A 22,041-nucleotide genomic window follows, 5' to 3' on the forward strand; every position below is an offset into this window, starting at 1 on the left:
AACACAAGAGGCTCCAATCCTCTTTTGGGGTCTCTAGGCAATAGGGTAATTATTAAATACTTAATTCCAACCTGGATCTGGGTCTTGTGGGCCCCTCGGAGTGGAAATCCGGCAGGGTGTGAGCTGGCTTGAGGGAAAGTAGCTGTATTGCTAGTTGATTTAATTAGGGGATTTGTCCTTACAGCCTCTCAAATGGAAGATGTTTGCAACCTGATTTTTAAATGGAAAAGTGTGTGTCTCTGTTACTAACACACCCTGGATCACTGGAAGGGAAGAATATAAAAATCCAGTTTGTCATTCTTATGCACTTCATTTGCTATCTGCATTTCTTTCTACTTGGACAATGGCATCAGTTTCACTGGCGTACAGGGGCTTAGTGTGGCCATGTTTGGGTTTCAAACGCTACAGGTCAGTGTTTGTTTTAAAATGGTGTTTTTTCCCTTAGAATTTTCACACATTTCTGTTGCTCTACAGTTACATGAAGGATTGCTTTTACAAAATTTAAATTTGACAGAAATGTCTCTTTTGGGGATAGAGAGGTCTATAGAGAGGCCACTCAGAAAACCAGGCAAGAGTTCTGCAGAAGTACTCTGAACTGGATTTGTGACAAAAATCCAATAATTCTGCCATTTTGTTTATTTTTTGCAAGTCTGTAACTAACTCTGAAATCCCCAAAGGCGTTGCTTTGCTGGCTATCTATCCAGGGACACTCAGTCTGAGATTTTCACTACTGGTGCAGAATCTTTTGAGTGTCTAGGAAGTTTAGGGGGTTTTGCTCCTCTCATATCTGGTTCCCAGTTTGAAGTCTTCTCCTTTCTGCCACTGTAGACTCACTCTGGATGTTTGGGTCTTGTCAGCTGGAGAAGTTTCACTAGGAAGTTGTGTAAGATGGAGTAGTTTGGCATAGTAGGATTTTTTTTTTTTTTAAAGGCTAATGGAGTTGGAGCCCCTTGACCCTGTCTCCTAGCAGTGATGTCTGGTGGAGCAGGACTAGGTACTCTGGCCTGGATCTGGGGAAGCCTGGCTGGGAAGGGTGGACCCCAAATATACACACAGGCATTATCTCCGTCTAGGAACCTTATGTAGGTTTCAGATTAATGTGATGAACGCACAAGCTACCTGAACCTGTTTTGTGTGCACAGCATCTGTCAAATGCATTTTTAGAACATAGAGTGTAGCCCACATGCAAAAGAGAGAGTTATAAATGTGACTGGAAACTGGATTTTGCATATTGTCTTTGTTGCTAGAACAGTCTGTGTATTCGGAGTTTATCAAGACATTGCTTCCTGTATGCTGAATGGTGTACAGAGAAGTGTGGTCTTTTGGGTGACCTAGTGTGCTGGAGGTGTCAAGATGTTCTACTGATAACAGGTCCAGATGACCGCACTCTCCTGTGCTAGGGGGTAGGCAATATCGCAATGCAGGTGATGGCCTGGAAATTAGACTTCACCAAAGCCCATGCGAGTCTCTCTGACCTTCTCTTGGTGGGATAATGGAGGGGGACACTTCAAAGATTCTGGAAATGAAGTCTTAAAAATAAAATATTTCAGTTTGTTTTAATCTTAAAACCAAAGGATATTTTTATTGTAATGTGCTTTCTGATTGTGTTTGAACCCTGCACTCAAACCCATTCAGAGCAGCCCGGTATGAAACCCAGCAGGTGGTTAAGTAGTCTAGATGCTGCATAGCCACCTGCCCTTGTATACAGAAGAGCAGCAGGATAAATATAGATGCATCATCCTGGCACATTAGGAGTTGAATCTTCTACTATGGAAAAATAATTTTCCTCGATTCCCATGCAGGTTCCAGATTTGACTTATGCTCATGATCCATGAATAATTTGGGCATCTTAAATATTTCTTGAATGGGCATCTTTATTAGTGAATAAGGGTACGGTTGGGTCAAGCTGCAAGCAGGCAGCTCATTCTTAAAGAAGCATGACGTTCTCATTTATCAAGGATTTGGGACAAATTTATAAGCTGTGGGTACCTTTGATTTTGTTAATACAATTTTACTGGTAGGTTTTTTAATTCAAAGTATCTATATTTTAATCAAATATCTCCAGGCTTATGGTATATAAAGGAAGAGGAAACAATTGGTAAGGTGTCGTGACCAGGACGTATCATAAGAGCAAAGTATCAGGTTTTTGCTAGCAAAGAGCTGCAACTCACTACAGTATTAGTCTTAGGACTCAACTTCTGTTGGTATTTGGTTTTGTTTTTTAAACCTCATGCCAAAACCACATGAGAAAACAGTTCCATTGATATGAACAGAAATGTAAAGCAATTAAAATTTTACACTTAAAAAACCTTCAGAGAATAAGTACACCATATATTAAGACCTGGTGGGTCAAAGATTTACTGCTTGGGAGTAAGTATATCAGAGTGCACACTACTGGCAATACCCAGAAGCAGCGTTCTAGGGAGAACTGCTAGCTTCCAGCAGTGCAGAAGCAGGAAACTGCTTCTGTTCAGTAAATAAGCTTTTTTCCTTGATCATAGGTTTAAAAAGCTTCAGTAGAAATGGAAATTGTCTTTATAAATCTGGTAAAATATTTACAGCAAATGAAATAAAAAAATCAAAACCTGCCTAGTCTCTCAAGTCACATTTGAGCATATATTAGTGAAATGCACATTAACAGTATTTTAATACATCGCTTTTATATAGAATTATACACACGAGCATCTTTGCTTGACCGTTTGGTAGAGAATTGTTACACTGTTAATTGTGCTATTGAACTGAATGACAATTGTCTTTACAGTTAAAAGAAACTCACCACTTTTCTATGTCCTGTTGCGCTGAATGATGATTAAAGATGCTACTAGAATAACCAGGAACAGCCAGCGCAGAACGGCCCATGGAACTGGGATCCAACTACTAAAGCCAAAGAGAACAATAAATCATTTTGAGTAGCCACTGTGGAAATACTGGATCTGCAGGTAAAAGATCCTTTTAACAAACATTTAATACAACAAGCACAAGTTCGACTGGGGGAGATTTTTTTTCAAAAATGCCCACAGAATTTAGGAGCAAAAGTCACATTGTTACCATTTGTTTTTCAAACAATGGTGCTGAATTCTGTTGTCCCATTCATTGCCCTTATTTCTAAATAGAAACATGGGGATTTCCATAGTGGATCAAAACAATGGTCCATCTAGTGAGGTATCCTGGCACCAGCCGAGGCAAGTGCCAGATGTCTTAGAGGAAAGTTCAGGAAACCCAGTGAGACAATTATGGAATATTCTGCCCACCTAGAAGTCTTTCTTTAACCCTGGGCAGTTCAGTGATCAGCCTGTACCCTGAAGCATGATCCTCTTTATAATTCATTATAGTCCTTCCTTCTGTAACTGAAAGTTCTCATTGTCCTTATAAGTGCTTGATCCTTTTTTAAGTCTTGTCAAGCTCTTGCCATCTGTAACACTTTGGCGCAGTGCTCTGACATTTGGATCAAGTTGGCAATTTCATTCCCTATTAAATCTCTTCTGTTCTGATTTTCTTTCTATCGTGTCTCTTTCCAATATTCCCAGTGTGCCAATCGCCATGGTACCTAGGCACAAATATTCCCACCACATTAGCTACAGTTTTAAATGTCTTTAGACCGAAATTTTTCCACTAGGATTTCTGAGAGAAACCCTATCTAATCAGTAGGAGCACATAGTTGTGATGGCTGGTACCTACTCTTCTGTGCCAGGATGGCTAGAGGAGTTGGAGCAAGGTGTTGAATAGCCTGTGAAGGGTGTTGAAGGCATCTCAACTGTAAACACTGGGGTTGTTCTTATACAGTTGTATGATTCACCATCTGTAATAAAAATATACAATTGCTTGTATAGAATCCAATGCATATCCACTTGGCATTCGACATTTCATACTCTCCCCTACACTACAAGAGGAGCAAAGAAGATAATGTACGTTACATTGAACAGTTCTCTATTCACGTAGGAAAATTAAACCTTCCTGTCTGTTACAGCTAAGGAGCATTCTCCTTTAACTCAAGGGACAAAGATGTGGTATTTGTGGGAGCAAAATGTCTGACATTCGGTTTCCCATGCCACAGATGTGCTGGTATTGTTTGCACGTGTACTAGGCGTCTAAGGACGAGTACAATAGGCAATATAAGAATGGAGACAATACTGCTGTATTTGTAGCTTGATTCCTTTCTGCTTTAGGGAGGGGTCCATATTTAGATAGCATAACTTAGTGTGGGAGGAGTTTAACATGTATTTTACAAATTTTTTTGCCTGTTATTTATTAATCAGTCCATGAAGCTAACACTGAAATAAAAACATTACCTGTTAATTGTAACCGGTACGTGCAGTTCTCTTTTGCTGGGATCAGCACCTCTGCTCTCAACACCTGGGTGGATTTGTTTGCTCTGCGAGTTGCAGCTAGGCAGTAATAGCTCTGACTCTCCAGGAGGTCTCCACAGCGAAGCACCAGGTCGCTGCTGTGCACTGATATGATATTGGTCGGAAAGCTCTTTCTGTACCATGTGTAGTAAACGTTAGAGCCAGTGGCTGAATGACATCTGACAGTCACTGATCTCCCTAGGCAGGATTCACTGGGATGGCTGGTGAGAGTAATAAGAGGTGTGGAGAGAGGCTCTGAAATGGAACCAAATAGTTGTCCTGGTGAGATGCAATACACAGAAGGGTGTGAAGCATTGTTTGGATTACCCAATCAGACGTGGCTGTAGATATCATTGTCTAGTTCTAGGCTCTTTCCAAGGATTAGTCTCAAGAGGCTGCATGGTTTCACTGCTGAGTTTACAAAGAGTGGGGAAGGCAGAGGCATTTACATACTATTGGCTGTAGTCCACGAAAGCTTATGCTCTAATAAATTTGTTAGTCTCTAAGGTGCCACAAGTCCTCCTGTTCTTCTTTTTGCGGATACAGACTAACACGGCTGCTACTCTGGATCCTTGATCAGTGAGTTCACAGTACAAAAGCCTCCGTGTGCCCCATCTCTGGGTTTAAAGCACTTTCGTCACCACACCAGACTGAGATTAATCTCTGGACAAATACGTGCCAGTTTTGGCATACGTATTTATCTAAAACTGAATAAAATGGGGATTAGCGAGACAAGGTGAGTGAAGTAATATCTTTTATTGGACCAACTTCTGCTCTGGAGAGACAAGCTTTCAAGTCACACAGAGCTCCTCTTCAGGCCTGAAGAGCTATGTGGTGTGAAAGCTTGTCTCACCAACAGAAGTTGGTCCAATAAAAGATATTACCTCACCCACCTTGTCTCACTAGTCAAGTTATAAAACTAATGAATCTCATGAGACATTACAATGTTTAACAAATATTTACCTTCAGTTACAGTGAGTTTCACTGCAGTCATTATATCTGCATATGGCTTTTGTATTCCACACCAATACATTCCTGAATCTTCTTCTACCAGCTGGTGCATCGTGACCAAAAAGTCTCCTCTTTTGTTATCCAAGAGCAACAATCTTCCGTTATATTCACTCTTAACAAAATTATCTGTATCGCCTAAAATATCACAAGATGACCTGGATCTTCCATGGCACCAGTACTTTCTGCTAAACTTGTATCTCCCTCTGTCGTAGGAGCAGGTTATGGTAGTGCTCGTTCCCTCCATAGCTGTCTTTTCCCCATCTGACGAGAGGGCTGGTGCACACCAAACTGCAAGAGAAACTGGTTGTGAGGAAAACAGTCTCCACACAGTTTCAGAAAGTGAGCTTGTTCCATTTCAGGCATGTGCGCGCTCTCTCTCTCTCGTTCTCTCTTGCTTCCGGTTATACTTTACAAAACGTTGGGTCAGACTTTGTCCTCACTCATACGTGTGCATCTCCCTTTGACGCGAGTGGACCTAAATTCCACCCCTCAGCTGCCTGTTGTGGAAAAGACCAATGGAATGAGGTCAATTTTCAGAGTTCTATAGCAGAGATATAATTCTCTGTTCATCCTATAGGATTTAACAGCGAATTAAATCTGTGTATACAAATCTATAAAGTGTTTTTTGTTTAAAATAAATATATAGCACAATGATCTCATTCTGTAGGACTCTTCCATAAAAGCTATGTAGAGGGGAACTCCTATAGAATATTTACAACTGTGGGAGCAGATAGCATTTGAATGCAGCTCTGAATAGAGTAAACACGCTGTATGACGTGCAGACACACTTTTCTCCCTGTGGGTTGGTTTTATTAACAAAGTAAATAACCCAGATTTCTCCCCAGCCATGGCTGCTGTTAGGAGTCATACAGAAGAGTCAGGCTTGTCTCCTGAATGTTTGAGGTGGAGTTGAGAAATCACAGCTGCAATAACAAATCAGCAGTAATTGGCAGCTTTAGGTAAGTATCTAACTCCACCTAACAGGGTGGCTCAGTAGAAGAACCCTCCCCCCACCAATGTGTGCTGCCTCATTCATTGAGCTTCATCCAACCTGTGTGCTGAATGAGGCAGGGGACCTGTGGGAGAAATAGTAGGTATGGATGGGGAGAGTCAATGTTGCATAGACAACCCTATCCTTGGCATTTCCTTAGTGCTTTTCTTTGGATCTTGGACATAGTTTTTGATGTAGCTTTTTTGTATTTAATTTAAAATATATTTTGTAAGGTAACTTATTTTGTTCTTGTGAATAAAGATGCCAGAGTGCTAAGATGACAAGTTCTCACGTTGACACTTGTGTAGTAAGATGAGGCCCTGAACCATAAACCCTTATCAGAGGCACGGTATGAGGCCTTAGGCCTGAGCTAAAGTAATGGTCAAGACTTTGCTAACATAAAGCAAAGTTAAATTGTGAGCCAGAGGCAGGCCCTGCTGACAGAAGCTGGCAAGAAAAGGGCTGATGCTGCAAAAAGATACATACCTAAAAGGTACTGGACGCTAGATATCCGAACACTTGGATACTTGCACATTCCACACAGATAACAAGGAACAGGCTGACCCATCCTAAAGACAGGGCCAAAAGGGTAATATGATAGAGTTGTTTTGTTCAAACCAACATGTACAAGGTGAGAGGCAGCACCTTACTGTGTAGAGGGGTTGTGCCTCGCTACGTCAGGAATGATGTGTAACTTGTTTGTACCTGTGTATAAGAATGCATCCCTGGGGCGCTGTCTTTGTCTGGCCTAGGGGGCAGTGGAAAGTCCTGCCACTGACTGAGCTGGTCCATTGTCAGGGAGCACATATGTACTAGCAGAACTGTAGATATCTGATCCGGGGAGCTAGAGACTGTGTTTTGTTTGGCAATAAACCTGGCTGGGTGCCTTCGTACCTTATCGAAGTCTGTGATCATTGGGGGTTCGCTCGGGGGTCTGCTGTGCCAGCTATCTGCAGAGCCGGGGCAGCACACAGAGGGAACACACGCACGCAGCCGACTGATATCAACATTGGATTGAGCAGAGCACTACACTGGTAGCGTCTGACAACAACTTGTTCACATAGGAAATGGTCAAATTACAGGAAATTGACAGGGTTACTGTTCATCTTTGCTGTTTGTTTAAGTCATAAGAACTTAAGAACTGTTGAGGATCTGCAACAAAGCACATGTTATCTATCAGCTATCTGTTACATAAATGTTGAGGTTCCCCTTTCAAATCCATCTCACCAGTTAATAGCCCTCATAATCACCACGCACTACTCTCCACCCATCTCAGGAATAAATACATGGTTTCACATACGTGGTTTTGCAAGTACCTCATTGGGACAGTTTTACATGCTAATTTACATACAGGTTTTAAGTGCTGATGAATAGAGGAAAAAAATTACTCCTAATCCTAAACATTTCTTTGAATAAAACTACCCCCATGTACTATTCAAGATTCATCTTTCTGCCAAGGTTTGTGTAGATTCACAATGCTATTAAAATGCACATTCATAGAATATCAGGGTTGGAAGGGACCTCAGGAGGTAATCTAGTCCAATCCCCTGCTCAAAGCAGGACCAATCCCCAGACAGATTTTTACCCCAGTTCCCTAAATGGCCCCCTCAAGGACTGAACTCACAACTCTGGGTTTAGGATGCCAATGCTCCAACCACTGACCTATCCCTCCCCACCACTGACAAAAATGAGACTTGTGGCACCTTAGAGACTAACAAATTTATTAGAGCATAAGCTTTCGTGGAATAAATTTGTTAGTCTCTAAGGTGCCACAAGTACTCCTGTTCTTTTTGCGGATACAGACTAACACGGCTGCTACTCTGAAAAATGAGACTGTCATAGACAAATTTCAGAAACATGCTATTAAAAATGTATGAAAAGCAACCAAACATGAACTACAAAGAAAATTCAAAGGGCCTAAAACTTAACCCATGTGAAATTTCACATCATATTGCAAACCTATAAAGCAAGAAATGAATGTATATGCCCCATTTCAAGCCATTTACCTGCACGCGTGTAAAAAGTGACTGGGACCAGGGAAATTTACCCCAATTTGAAACAGTCTCTTTTTGCACTGGTGTGGCATGTGTTAGCACCAATGAAGCTACCTCAGTGCAAAACAACCCAGAGCAGAAAAGTCTTGAGTCTGCCCAGGTGTTTGTATGAGATGTGTGATGATTGAACACTGAAATAAACATATACACACACCTGTGAGCCATGGTTCTCAAAACACATTTTAGAAATTAGCTATGTTGAAGTATTTTTCTTACCTGTACATAAAGAAACCCAAAGTACAAAGCACGTTCTCATCTTGAGTGGAGACCAGTTGCAAATTAGTCTGTACAGGAAATGTCCAGCTCCTAAATGCAACTCTTTGTGAGTTCACTGTTCTTGTTGCCGCCCATTTACAAGAGACTGCTGCGTTACTAGTAAGTCATGCCTTCTGATGTGGCTTTGAGAAAGCCTAACTCCAGAAAATTAGCTGACCGCTTCTGGAACAATACCAACAGTTCACGGAATTTGGGTCAGTTAAACTGCTGTTAGCCTTGTTAAATCACATCCAATCCATCCCTAAAGGCCAATGCAGGGTTGTTCCTACAGTATCTTGTATTAGGTCCAAATTTACATGTCGCATAAGGAGGCAGTCCATTACTTCCCTTGGGAGAATCTTCCACAGTCTTATAGACCTCATTGCTACGAAGCTTTTCCTGGTCCTCACAGTAAATTTTCTGTTACAAAGATAAAAGCAAATGTCTTTCAAAGATGCTGCTTCTCAACCTGGTATCACTGTGTACTGAAGTAGCCCGGACACTGCTATCTACCGGGTGCAGAACCCATCATCGCCCCTTCTCTAGACTACTCACATTCTTTTGTTAAAAGGCCACCTTGCTATTACAGCTGCTATTTTTGCTGTGCCTTTGGGTAGGTCTATACTTACCTCCGGGTCCGGCGGTAAGCAAGCGATCTTCTTATCGCGTCTTGGCTAGACGCGATAAATCGATCCCGGATTGATCCCGGAAGTGCTCGCCATTGACGCCGGTACTCCTGCTCTGTGAGAGGAGTACGCGGAGTCGACGGGGGAGCCTGCCTGCCCCGTGTGGACCCGCGGTAAGTTCGAACTAAGATACTTCGACTTCAGCTACGTTATTCACGTAGCTGAAGTTGCGTATCTTAGTTCGAAGTGGGGGGGTTAGTGTGGACCAGCCCTTTGTTTTCACTGAAATATCCAATCTGATTGTCAGTGTGTCCTTCCACTGGAGAGAGCAGAATCTAAGGGCTCTGTGAACTGATTTTGGCAGGTATTTTTCACCAAGAATGCTGGATTCTTGGATTGGTGAAATATGATAGGGTTTGAAGTAATGTTTCCAGTATTTTTAATCCAATTCTGGGTTGACCTCGGTGGCCTCACTCTATCTAACCTCTCTGCCACTTGATCCCACTCTACAGTATCTGAATCCAGGCTTACAGAAGGGATAAAACAGTAAGCTATCTCCATGGCCCACCAAAACACAGACTTCCGTCTTTTGAGTGTTTTAAAAAAAAAATGAAGTTATGGACAAAAAGTGTAGCCAAGACATGCCAATGACAAGTCACTGCTGAGTTTTACTCAGGTATCGGGGGAGTCATTCACTTGACCCACAGACTTCTTTCATCTTGTTTAAACAATTTTTTTTTCAAAGGTTTGGAGATTTGCTTATACAGATTTATCTGAAGCAATATTAAAACACTTCATTGGAATAAACAGTCCTGGACTAATACTCTGTGTCCAGGATTGAATCCTGAGCATTTACTTATGGCTGAGTTATCAACCTCTCTGTAGTCACTTACAGTGCTCTCATCCACAAATACCTCACTAAACCAACTGCTGCAAAGCTCTTTAATTACCAACAGAATTAAGCAAAGATGACACATACTAAATAATCTCTGATGAACCCCTTAGAAATTCAGGATCCTTCACATTAAACCTGCTCTGGGAGGGAGCTGGGAGGCTTAATTCATGTCTGTAAAGTGCTTTGAGAGCCTCAACTGAAAGCTGCTAGAGAAGGGTAAAACATTATCCTATTCAAATGCCTCAGATTTACTCTTTGGAAACACGAGTAACTGCATATAGCTACTCTGAACTCCAGCAGCTCTGTAAAGGGTGCAGCAGAGTTCTGATACACAGTGATGAGAGCCATATCAATATTTAGTTGGTTTGTTTGTTTGCTCTGGCATTTGAATTAGAGCTGGGGCCTGAGGAGCTCTTGAGCATTGGTGAACCCTGGATGTTGGAAATCCAGACTGAGTGTGTGGTTTGGGCCTCTCTCTCTAATCAAAGGTATCATGCTGCCAAATGTTTTCTTGTGCCAAAGAGCCCCGATCAGCCCAAGAAGCCAGCTTTGAAGAAACCGGCTCTGCTGCTCCATGTTCTAATCAGATCAGTTGCACATGTGTGATACAGCATTTATCGGGCCCCAAATTTACACGTCCCAGCCAAGAAACTGCTGGGGGCAGCATTCTCCTACTGCAAAGAGGAACAGGAGTTACTGGCTTTCCAACCATAAGTAGTTTGCTACAAATACAGGAGGAGAGATGTTAGGCTTCTGTTTTCGGCCAGACTAGCCCTAATGGAAAGGTGGACTAAAGATCCATTTTCTGGGATGGAAGCTCTGAGGACTGTCACTTAAAAGCCTACATTCCAGGACCTGCGCAGTCTCATAGTGAGTGGCCTCTGTGGACAGTTGTGGAACTTCTACATTCTAATGTAAATCCTTGATCTTGATGTGGCTTTCCAGAGTTCATCCCAGGTCATTTGAAAATGCAGTGACCGCTGAGCATTTCAGGATTTGCTGGAGGAGTCTGGACCTGAGGTGTGATTATTGTGTTTCAGAACCTACACTCCTGGAGAGAGGGTTGTCAAGTCTTCCGCTCAGATGGCTGTTTATCAGCATAGGGACATTTCCGGTGAGACAGAACTACAGATAATGCTGGTGAATGTGGCCAATGCTGCCCTGGTTTGCACAGCTGATGCAGTTTCCCTTTTTTCCATCTGCATTATATGGCTCTTTGATCAGAGTGGAGTTGATTTCAGAAAGGGATATGATGAAGTCTGATATTGAAGAAAACTGCATAGATAATCTTAGTGAGACCACCCAGCTTCCTCTTTCCATAAAGAAATGAGCGCAGTAGTTCACACTCCGAAAAGGAGGCACTAGGGCCCTGAGTTAAGAATCTTGTTTTTTTGTTTTTGACCACACGGGCTGTTACGCACTAATTTCCTTTAAGACTTGCAATGAAGTCAGTAAACCACAGCCTTCAGCAGGCGCTCTCCATGCTGGTGCTTTCCGTTATGACATGCACTTGACATGTCCATCCTCTGCTTGGCCGGACCAGTCTCTCCCTGTCACGCAACATGGACCAAAGAGAGATTCTACTGCAAAACCTGGACAGGGCCCAAAGCAGAAAATTTAACAGAGAGGAGTTTGCAAACGAATTTTTGGTAAGTCACCTACAGGCACATTTCTGAGTCTAACCTAATTTTATGGGGAAGTTCTCAATTGTTGAAGCAAATTCTGAACTGGGATGTAATGATTACATGTAACACTTTGTTTTTCTACTAATTCTAGAACAAAAATGGATCTAGGAATAGTGTTAAAAGAGCAGTTTAATAGTTTCCATTCTAAGTGAATGTGTTTAACAATTACCTGATTCGATGCTTCCTGTTTCCTAATTTGCAAACGCACTTGTAGGAATGTAGTTTCATTTTTGCTGCAGGGGGATTAGTTGCTTCACTCCTAATACCACCAGTGGGGGCCATGTCTCTAAATATTTGAAAAAGCCTTTTCCCTTCAGCCATGTATCTCAGAGAAAAGTGTGAACTGAAGTGGGTCAGAACTGAAATACCTACTGGGTCCCTCAGATGACCACTCGATATGGTTCACTCCAGTAACCCATCTTGCGATGTCAAAGAAAATCCAGACTAGGGATCTGATTGCAGAGAAATTCCCTGACAAATTCCTATAGGGACTGGTCCAGTCACTATTTCATATTAGCATTTGGGACCATGGTTAGAGCAGGAAAGAGGAAAAAAGTCATAAACTGGAGGCGTTAAAGAAGGATGTCCAGTCTCTGCGTCACTAAGGTCCATACTGGCAACTTCTGAGGTCTCGGGCTATACCAGTTTGCATGGAAATGTGCATTTTATCCAACATAAATGCATATGCTGTAATATTTGTTAATTTTTTATTGGACCAACTTCTGTTGGTAACCGAAACAAGCTTCTGAGCTTCACAGAACTCTCCTTCAGCTCCGTAGAGCTCAAAAGCTTGTCTCTTTCACCAACAGAAGTTGGTTCAATAAAAGGTATTGCCTCACTCACCTTGTCTCTTGTGTCCTGGAACCAACATGGCTAGAATAACATGGCAAGTAATATTAGTGGCATTTCTCTCTCCCCCCTTGAATAGAAGTTTCCTGTTGCTTCAGGTCACCAGCAGCAAAAGCTGCTATAGACCATCTTTGTCCTAATCTACATTTTAGGACCCTCTGGGATACATTTGGCCAGAGGGATGGGCTCAAGGCTTCCTTGCAGAGTTACATAAGAATGGCCATATTGGGTCAGATCAATGGTCCATCTAGCCGAGGATCCTGTCTTCTTACAGTGGCCAAAGCCAGGTGCTTCAGAAGGAATTAACAGAACAGGTAATCATCAAGTGATCCATCGCGTTGTCTACTCCCAATTTTTGGCAAACAGAGGCTAGGGACACTTCAGAGCATGGTTTTGTATCCCAGCCCATCCTGGCTAATAGCCATTGATAGACCTATCCTCCATGAATATATCTAGCTCTTCTTTGAACCCTGTTATAGTCTTGGCCTTCACAACATCCTCTGGCAAAGAGTTCCACAGGGTTGACTGTGCATTGTGTGAAGAAATCCATCCTTTTGTTTTAAACCTGCTGCCTCTTAATTTCATTTGGTGACCCCTAGTTCTTGTGTTATGAGAAGAAGTAAATAACACTTCCTTATTTACTTTCGCCACACAAATCATAATTTAATAGTTCTGTTTAATGCGCCTATTTTCAAGGCCCCAGTCTTCATCAGCTGGGTGTGGGCTCATCGGTGTGGAGGGATTGTCACATAAATCCAGAATCTCGTGTTTAACAACGACCCAGTCCTAGGAATTTGCAGGAATTGTATTTGGGGATTTACCTAGTTAATTGCTTTTGGACATACTAGCTGGAGATTGGCCTCCATGGTAGGCTCCATACTAACCCCACAGTTTGGGTTAGTCCCTGGTGCTTTAGGACAAAGAGTCCCCCCTGTTATTGCTCAGCAAGACTTAGAAACCTCAGAAGGATGGTGATGCTGTTGCAGCCACAAGCCTTCAGCATCCCAGAGGCACTTGTATAACTAGTGACCTGAGTCCCCTTCCATCCTCCCAGGGGAAGGGAAGGGGGTTGTGCATGGCCAAGGCTGCTGGTGAGAATCCAGTCTGCTCAGGTAGCCCCCACATGAGCCAGCCCCCACTATGTCTTCCTAGAGAGGAGTCACTTCAAAGACTTAGGAAAATGTCAGTTGCTCATTGATGATCTCCGGTTCTCAGATACCTCTGTCAGAGAGCAGTGATTAATCTGAGTGCTGATTACCTTGCCGTAACAGTCCAATTGTTCCATGGAAAAAAGCAATGTCACCGGTGGCTGACTTTCCCCACCCAGTCTCTAAAGCTCGTGCTTTATTGTGTGAGGGAGGCTGAAGTGTCGGGGGCATCAGGCCAGGATGAATGTGCTGGTCTCTGGGGAAAGTGGGTGTGTAGCTTGTGCACTGCCTGCAATCTTTCAAAAGTAGTAAGTAGAAAAGTGTTTTCTCTGGTGCTGGGAAAGGCCTTCCCAAAGCCCAGGATGGTTCAGACAGCTGTTCTGTGTATTAAGATCCTTAGAAGAAAACTGGTAAAGGCCAAACTTTCCAATCTGCTTGCCATGCATGAGCCACAAAAATAAGCCTGGGTCCATTATCCCTGCAAACACCCACTGCGTACAAACAGGTGCTTGCACATGCAAATTGTGTAATTGCTGGTGCCAATGGCAGTACTTGATTTGTGCCCAGATGTTCCATTTGGGCAGCCTCACATTTATAAGGTTAACCCTTGCTATTTGCATTTGCAATGTCACAGGTATCAGTCTGCCAAGTTGCCATATGTCAAGCTCTGTGGTGACAGAAGATGCAGAAACTAACCTGGCTTGGAGTTGTGTCTTAAAGTATTGGTCCCTCAATGCCAAGTGGCTCTAGTCCCCTTCATTAAAAAAATTATCTGGAAGTGGGGGACAGCACTAAAGGGGGTGCAACCCACAAAGTCCAGCCTTGGGTGCAATCTGCAGCAGGTTTGAGGAAGTTACAGATCTGAAATCCAGGGAGAACATCCTGCTGTTCCCCTGCACTTGGGCTTCCCCCTATGTTCCTGTTAATGTGGGGCTGATACATAAGAGTCCTGTGACTTCTGCAGCTCTGTTACTGACTCATTCTACCCAAATAAATGACAATGCTCCTGTCTCCCTCTGACTGTAGAACAACATGACAAGTGACAGCTGTTTCCTTAACTCATCAGATGTTTTAAAGTTAATGTTGACTCTAAAGTTAATTTAGTCTAAAAACTTCTGAATTTCCATTAACAGAATTATTCTCTTGTCAGGGCCTGTCTGCAGTCACCATACAGCATGTCCTTTTAATCTGTTTTGCGAGAGATGCTGGATGGCTTAGGGAATAGGCTACAGGTCTTAAAGGGTCTTACAGAATACAAAGCAACATGCTTGCTGCACACAGAGGCTTGCCCCACAGTGTAACAATACAAGTTTGGTTCCTGTGCAATCAGTGGGCTTCACAGCTTGAGGAAAACAATTGAGAGTGAGTGTTGCTGACTCGTTGGCTCAGGAGATTGGTCACGAGATACAGAAGCTTTCACCTTCAAGTCTGATTTCAAATCCAACTCAGTTTAGTAGTGATGGAAAGCTCTTACCATCTGATGGCTGCTCAGTGCCATGAAATGAGTTGGGGTTTAAGTCTGCTTCGTAGTGGGCATGTGTCTGTGTTACTGAAATGACCACCAGGACTGGCCTCTTCCTTGGCAGTCTCAGCAGAAGTGCCTCAGAGGCTGGTTGTTCCTCCACGTCAGGCCTAAGGCAGGCTAGTGCCATGTTTGCACAGCATGGTGTCTGCACAGCATCTACCCTGACCCCTGCATGTAAGCGGGGAACTTCAGCCTCCTGGGATGTCTGGCTGGGACTCCTCCTGCTGCTAACAGGCACATAGACAACTTTTTTTATTTGGGGGATGGGGAAAGCGTTAATAATGAAATAGTAGCTGTTTGAAATATAGTTCTGAGTAATTATTTGTACCATGACTAATTCTGTCCACATTGATTAAAAGATAAACGGGGCTTATAGTAGAGCTGTCATACTGGGTCAGACCATGGGCCATCTTGCCAGTGTCCTGGTTCCAACAGTCGCCCTTACCAGAGCGTCAGAGGGAGTGTACAGAATAGGGCAGGTATGGAGTCATCCACCCGTTTTCCATTCCTGGCTTCTAGCAGTCAGAGGTTTAGGGTCTCCCCAAGCATGGGATTGTGTCCGACCATCTTGGCTAATACACATTGATGGACTTATCCTCCATGAACTTATCTAGTTATTTTTTTAACCCAATTCTAATTTTGGCCACCACAACTTTCCATGGCAATGAGTTTCACAGGTTAGTTGTACGTTGTGTGGAAAAGTACTTCCCTTTTTTTAAATTTAATTGTGTGATTCCTCGTTTTGTATTGTATGAAAGGGTAAATAACACTTTCTCTAGTCTCTTATTCTATACCAGGAGTTCTCAAACTGGGGGTCGGGACCCCTCAGGGGGTCGTGAGGTTATTACATGGGCGGTCGCGAGCTGTCAACCTCCACCCCAAACTCCCTTTGCCTCCAGCATTTATAATGGTGTTAAATATATAAAAAGTGTTTTTAATTTATAAGGGGGGGGTCACACTCAGAGACTTGCTATGTGAAAGGGGTCACCAGTAAAAAAGTTTGAGAGCCACTGTTCTATACCTTTCACACTGTTCCAAATGCAGTGTTTCCTTGTATTAATGCAATCCCTAAATGTGTGCTAAATTCCTCCCAACTCGCAGGGGTGTGTGTGCAAGGACTACATTTACTTTGAAAATGTAACAGAATTGTAAGCTGATGCTAGCTCTGACCTTGACCTTCTCCCTTGCACAACACACAGGAGAGAAAGTGGGATCGTGGAAGCCTTGCCGGCTGGGACTGTAGTCCTTTATTAAACAGGAAGTGTGTTGCTATCCAGTTGATTGATGCAAATTAGTTGCCTCTCATGAGTTTCTGGCAAACTGCTGGGTGATCCCTCAACTGGAGGGCAAATGCGGAGTTCTGCTCCTATAAACCTATGAGTTGAACCTATTAGTTTTTAGGAGAAAACTACCGTCCAAGTGCATCTTTCTCCTGGGGATGCCAGCTTCTCAGTGCTCCCCCGCCAGACCACAGAGCTATTTTTGTCCAAGTGTCATGAGACCAATGTGTTTTGTTTTTCCTCTAATGCCTGATTGGTTTAGCCACCCTTTCCACATCCTGTCGGAAAGCAGCCTCAGCTGGTAATTCAATGCATATTAGATGCAAAGCAAAGCTGTGCAGCTTCCCCTTGGCCCATCCAGTGTGCCCCAGTAACTGGAGCAGGACCTTTCTGACATGTTCCTTCTAAAGGGGAACATTAGCCTGAGTGACCTCGTACTTTTAGCCCAAAGCTTTTTATTTGCTTTTCTTCATCTCCAAATCCCAGAGGTAACCACAGAGCTGCCATGAAATGGGCTATAAGGGCATGAGAAAGCATCAGCTCTGTCAGACAGGACGGAGGCTCCTCACTCAAATCCTCTGGCAGGCATCCCTGCACTAGTCTCCCCAGAGACTAGACTCTAGGGTCTGCCTGGGGCAGAAATGCCAGAACTAAGGCCATGGAGCAGGCCTTCATTTCCCAGAATCATTCCACAGCAACAAAAGATCTGCACAATAACACAACTCCAGGAGCAATATGAAGGTGCGCACTAGACTCCAGGATTTCAAAGCACAGAGGTGTTGGGACCATCCCTCATTGTCTGGTTTGAGATTCAGCAGCATTAATTCCTTGCCTGTCATACCACCGAGCACAGTGGGCTAGATGTTACCATTAATAAATGGGGGCAATGATAATAAAATGTTTAGTACTTTTAAAGGCCAGTGTGTAGTGAAGCAAAGGGTGTGTTTCTAATGGATAAGCCCAGTGAAATCACAAATCCTTTCAGACTGCACCAGCAAGACTCCATATACCTCCCTGGCAGCAGGGAAAACAATCCACAATGCAGCAGCCTTACACTACCAAAGAGAGACTGATTAGAGGTGTCTTGGAGCCATGTGTTGTCTTTTTTAGAATCCCGTTCAGCAGTACCTGCAATTGCTTTTCTTCGGTTCCTCTTGTTGCACAGCTCAGTCTAACTCAGGCAGTACCACAAACCAGAGATTATTTGACAAAGATGCTTCAGTTCTTAGCTACAGCGTGAGAAAAGTGAATTGCTTATCATTTATTGGAGATAGCTTAATGTCACTATTGCCTGTTGTCGGCTTGGCATCTATGCTGAAAATGATAAGTTTGTACGGCAGAAGTTTTGTGTTCCATATAAATGTATAACTTTCTAAAGAGGCACTTCAAAAGCCTGTGTCAGAGCCTCTAGTGTCCCCAGCTCAGCATGCAGACTTTCTGGTCTTCAGAACTCCTGGCTGCAAAATGGTTCTCGAGTGGCTACTGTTGTCTGTTCGTGCTGAGTGCCTCGAGAGAGGCCAATCAGGAAAGAATGAATAGTGCAGACCTTGCTTTGTGGTGGTGAGTCTGGCCCCCTAGGGACCATCAGACATGCTCTCTAACACCGTGCTGTCTGTAACACATTCGCTTTAATCTTTCCATTGTTTTACCACAGAAGCTGAAAAGGCAATCAACAAAATACAGATCAGACAGAATATACCCAACTGCAGCGTCTGAGCAACCAGAAAACATCAAGAAAAATCGATACAAGGACATCTTGCCCTGTAGGTTGAAAATAACAAATTTGCAAGTTAGCCTTTCTTTCTTACCAGTTATTGTCATACTAGCTTCTCCTTCCTCCCCTGCCCAGTATATACGTGGATATAGACATCAGTATGTAAGCCTAGCATGTATAGGCATGCATACACCAAAGTAGGCTATGCAGCACACATCAGGACATACATACATAGGCATATGCTCTCCTATGCTCATCAGATAGATATACCTGTGCATATCTCCATGTGATCCTCCACAGAGCAACTCTTAATATGCTTTGAATGCCATGATTAATATTTAAGATGTCACTTTTTAATATTTTAATGTATATACATAGTTGTGGGGATTTGTAGGTTATTCAGTAGGGGAAAATATTTTTTCTTATTTATTAGGTAAGTTGTTACATGAAAGTCTGCTGTATAATGTGCATGCTGTCCAACTTCAGAGAAACCACATAAAGCAAGGCTTAGACAGAGATGTCTTTGGGGCACATTAATTCCATGTAAGTTCTTCAGGGCAGAGACTGTTATACTACGTACTTGTACAACATCTACTACAATGGGCCTTGATTTAAATGTGCTCTAGCTCAATTATAAGATATGGGCTTGATGCAGGAATCACAATAAGAAATTCTATTCCCTATGCTGGGCAGAAGGTCAGACTAGATGATCGTAATGGTCCCTTTTGGCCTTAAAATCTACAGAATTTGGACCCTCTAGGCTCTAATGTGATACAATAAAAACAATAATTACTCCTTTCTCTCTCCAGTTGATCACAGCAGAGTGGAGCTCTCCCTCATCACATCAGATAAAGATTCTCATTACATAAATGCCAACTTCATCAAGGTATTGCCTGGTTTGTAGTACATACTTTCAAGTGCATCACACTGAGCTGTGAAAAGGCAGCTCCCATGGCAGTGCTGCATGGAATGAGCAGACAGTGGCAGGCTGATATAGAATAAGTACATATATCTAGAGTTGTACCAGAGTCTGGAGGGAGCTCCGTCCTGTCCTCATTGGCTATGGGGTGGCTCACCATGGTGGGGGTGATAATGAAATCGGGGGGAAATTAAGGAGACCTTTGAGAACCCTCCATGCCAACACCCCTTAAAATGTCCAGGAAGCCAGGCTTTGGTATATGAGAAGTGCATGATCTTGGGGAGGGGAGCAGTTTTCAGACTACAGCGCCAAGCTCAGAGCCCTGTGTCCCCATCAGCTTTATATTCCTTTGTGTGTATGTGTTCAATGGCGAGTGGAATGACTCTACACTGCCTGCCACTAGCAAAGGCCTCTGACGCCACTGCTCAGACAGGAAGCTCTGCGCCCACATCAGTGCTGAGACCCAGTTACATCAGTAGAACTCGAGGCATCTGTGGCCAGCAAGAGACGGGGGCAAGTCAGTACCTCATTCCTCCACCCCTACAGCTTTGTTCGGTTTGTAAATGCCTCTCCCCTTGCTGTGGTTGAAGCAGAGACGTTTCCCTCCATCTGTGCCAAGGAATGTTGCCTAACCATGTTGTACAGGGCAAAGACCATTATAAAGGATGCCAGACCAGGATATTAACAAGTAGGGATATGCCCTACTGCAAAACATAGACCAGATCAGTATTTTGAACATTTGTCAGCAAGCTCCCCACTAAAATAGAAAAAAATTGATGCTGTTTGGAAGTGAGAGGCGGGGGTTGTTCCAAACCCATCTCTCACTATCAGTAGAGAAGGGTAGATTCTGCTAGTCAGCTGTTGACTGGACTGTCAGTCCAACTAGCGATACTGCCAGGGCGAAAACACACAGCTTTTCAGAGAGCCAGACAAAAAGCTGAAGGAACTACAGTTGTCCTAGTCGTTAAAGCACTTTAGTCTTTTCATGTAAATGCAGTACAGTTCTAAATTAGTGCTGGTTCTGTCTCTTCGGGTGCTTAGTGCCCATACAAATATTATATTCATGTGCAATCTGAATTTCATTTTAGGGAGTATATGGGCCGAGGGCGTATATAGCTACCCAGGGTCCTCTCTCCACCACTGTTCTTGACTTCTGGAGGATGATTTGGGAATATGAAGTCCTGGTAAGATGCAGATCGGTGCTTTCTGTTATGTATTTTACAGCTTTGCAATAAAGTCCATGTGTATTTGTGTTACTGGTTGGATAATGAGTATGTGCTGTTAGTGTGCCAGGATCACGAGTTGTACACCATGCTCACTGCATTTTTCATGAGGGTCTTTATCAAAAATACCATGATGGATGAGTATTGTCTCATGACAGTCTTCCATGGGAGAGCTTTGGAGCTGAAAGGTCTCTGGCACCCATGCTGTGAACGGTGCCCAAATTTTGCCTAGCTGAGAAGCATCAGAGTAAGAGGGCCATATGTGGCCCAAAATAATTTTTCTCACAACTGATAAATATCCCTGAATGCTACTTAACTATCCTATCTAAAATCTGCCTTTCTCCCCTGATTAAGAGACATTCAGGTTTTATGTACTTTATTTTTACAGATTGTGGTTATGGCTTGCATGGAGTTTGAAATGGGGAAGGTGAGTAATGTGTCGGAGCATGGAGCCAGTGTCTTGGTGTCACCAGGGGGAGAAAGAATGTGCATTTCCATTGGGTTTCACAAAGAATTAGTTCATATTTAGAAATCAGTGAATAGTTCATATCTGGAGACTCCCAAATGCACACAATTTTGTTCAATCATCGCCAAACTGGTTCTGAGAATGAGATTAGCCTCTGCAAGAGAGAAAGGTCTCAGTAGACTACACACTGTGATGCTGTTGGCTCACTCCAGCAGCCAAGCAGGTGCTTGGATCATCAGAAAATGGTGCTGTCTCTCTGGAAAAAACGTGTATTGGGAGCCCCAAGGAAGAGGGAGACAAGAGTCAGCTCAGCAACAAAGCCAAGCATTTCAAAACAAATAACTGTCCATTGGGGAAGACAAGGCAGGAGACATGGCAGGCAGGTGTAAAGACAAATAATCACAGAATCTTCCTGCTTTTTACAACAGAAAAAGTGTGAGCGGTACTGGGTTGAGGTGGGCGATTCACCACTCCAGTGTGGTCCTTTCACCATCACTTGTGTAAGTACATCAGCCTTTTCCATCCTGCCTAACAAGTGTTCCACAATCTGTGGCACCCTTTATGGAAACCAGTGCCATGTATCTGCAGAAAGTGACTAATGTATTGCTTCTGCAGGAATTGGAGGAAAAGAAAACTGAATATGTGATTCGGACTCTAAAGGTGACACTGAACAAAGTAAGTAGGGAAATGGTCAGGCAGGAAGAGCATCCAACTGGCTTTACTGCACTTATTCTAATTAAATGGTACCATTGTTGACTGCAGGAGATACAGGGTTTCTACAAGTATCAGAGGGGTAGCCGTGTTAGTCTGAATCTGTAAAAAGCAACAGAGGGTCATGTGGCACCTTTAAGACTAACAGAAGTATTGGGAGCATAAGTTTTCGTGGGTAAGAACCTCACTTCTTCAGATGCAAGTAATGGAAATCTCCAGCGGCAGGTATAAATCAGTATGGAGATAACGAGGTTAGTTCAATCAGAGAGGGTGAGGTCCTCTGCTAGCAGTAGAGGTGTGAACACCAAGGGAGGAGAAACTGCTTCTGTAGTTGGATAGCCAT

At 43.2% G+C, this 22,041-nt stretch overlaps 1 protein-coding gene across 3 annotated transcripts in view; it reads left to right on the forward strand.

The window, feature by feature from the left end:
• The first annotated feature begins 11,600 nt into the window (after positions 1–11,600).
• PTPN22 (protein tyrosine phosphatase non-receptor type 22) overlaps positions 11,601–22,041 on the forward strand; it is a 35,438-nt gene continuing 24,997 nt past the window's right edge. The window contains exons 1-7 of one of the 3 annotated variants that reach the window (XM_024108266.3): positions 11,601–11,827; positions 18,320–18,428; positions 19,189–19,265; positions 20,387–20,482; positions 20,910–20,948; positions 21,416–21,487; positions 21,603–21,662. In XM_024108266.3, coding sequence (XP_023964034.2) covers positions 11,741–11,827; positions 18,320–18,428; positions 19,189–19,265; positions 20,387–20,482; positions 20,910–20,948; positions 21,416–21,487; positions 21,603–21,662 — 540 coding nt within the window. In that variant the 5' untranslated portion in view covers positions 11,601–11,740. Of the gene's footprint in view, positions 11,828–18,319; positions 18,429–19,188; positions 19,266–19,635; positions 19,816–20,386; positions 20,483–20,909; positions 20,949–21,415; positions 21,488–21,602; positions 21,663–22,041 lie in introns of those variants that run through there. The other 2 variants (XM_065591410.1, XM_042852642.2) reach the window with 2 other exon arrangements.

The sequence above is a fragment of the Chrysemys picta genome, chromosome 4 (genome assembly GCF_011386835.1).
Source record: "Chrysemys picta bellii isolate R12L10 chromosome 4, ASM1138683v2, whole genome shotgun sequence".
Classification (NCBI taxonomy): domain Eukaryota; kingdom Metazoa; phylum Chordata; order Testudines; family Emydidae; genus Chrysemys; species Chrysemys picta.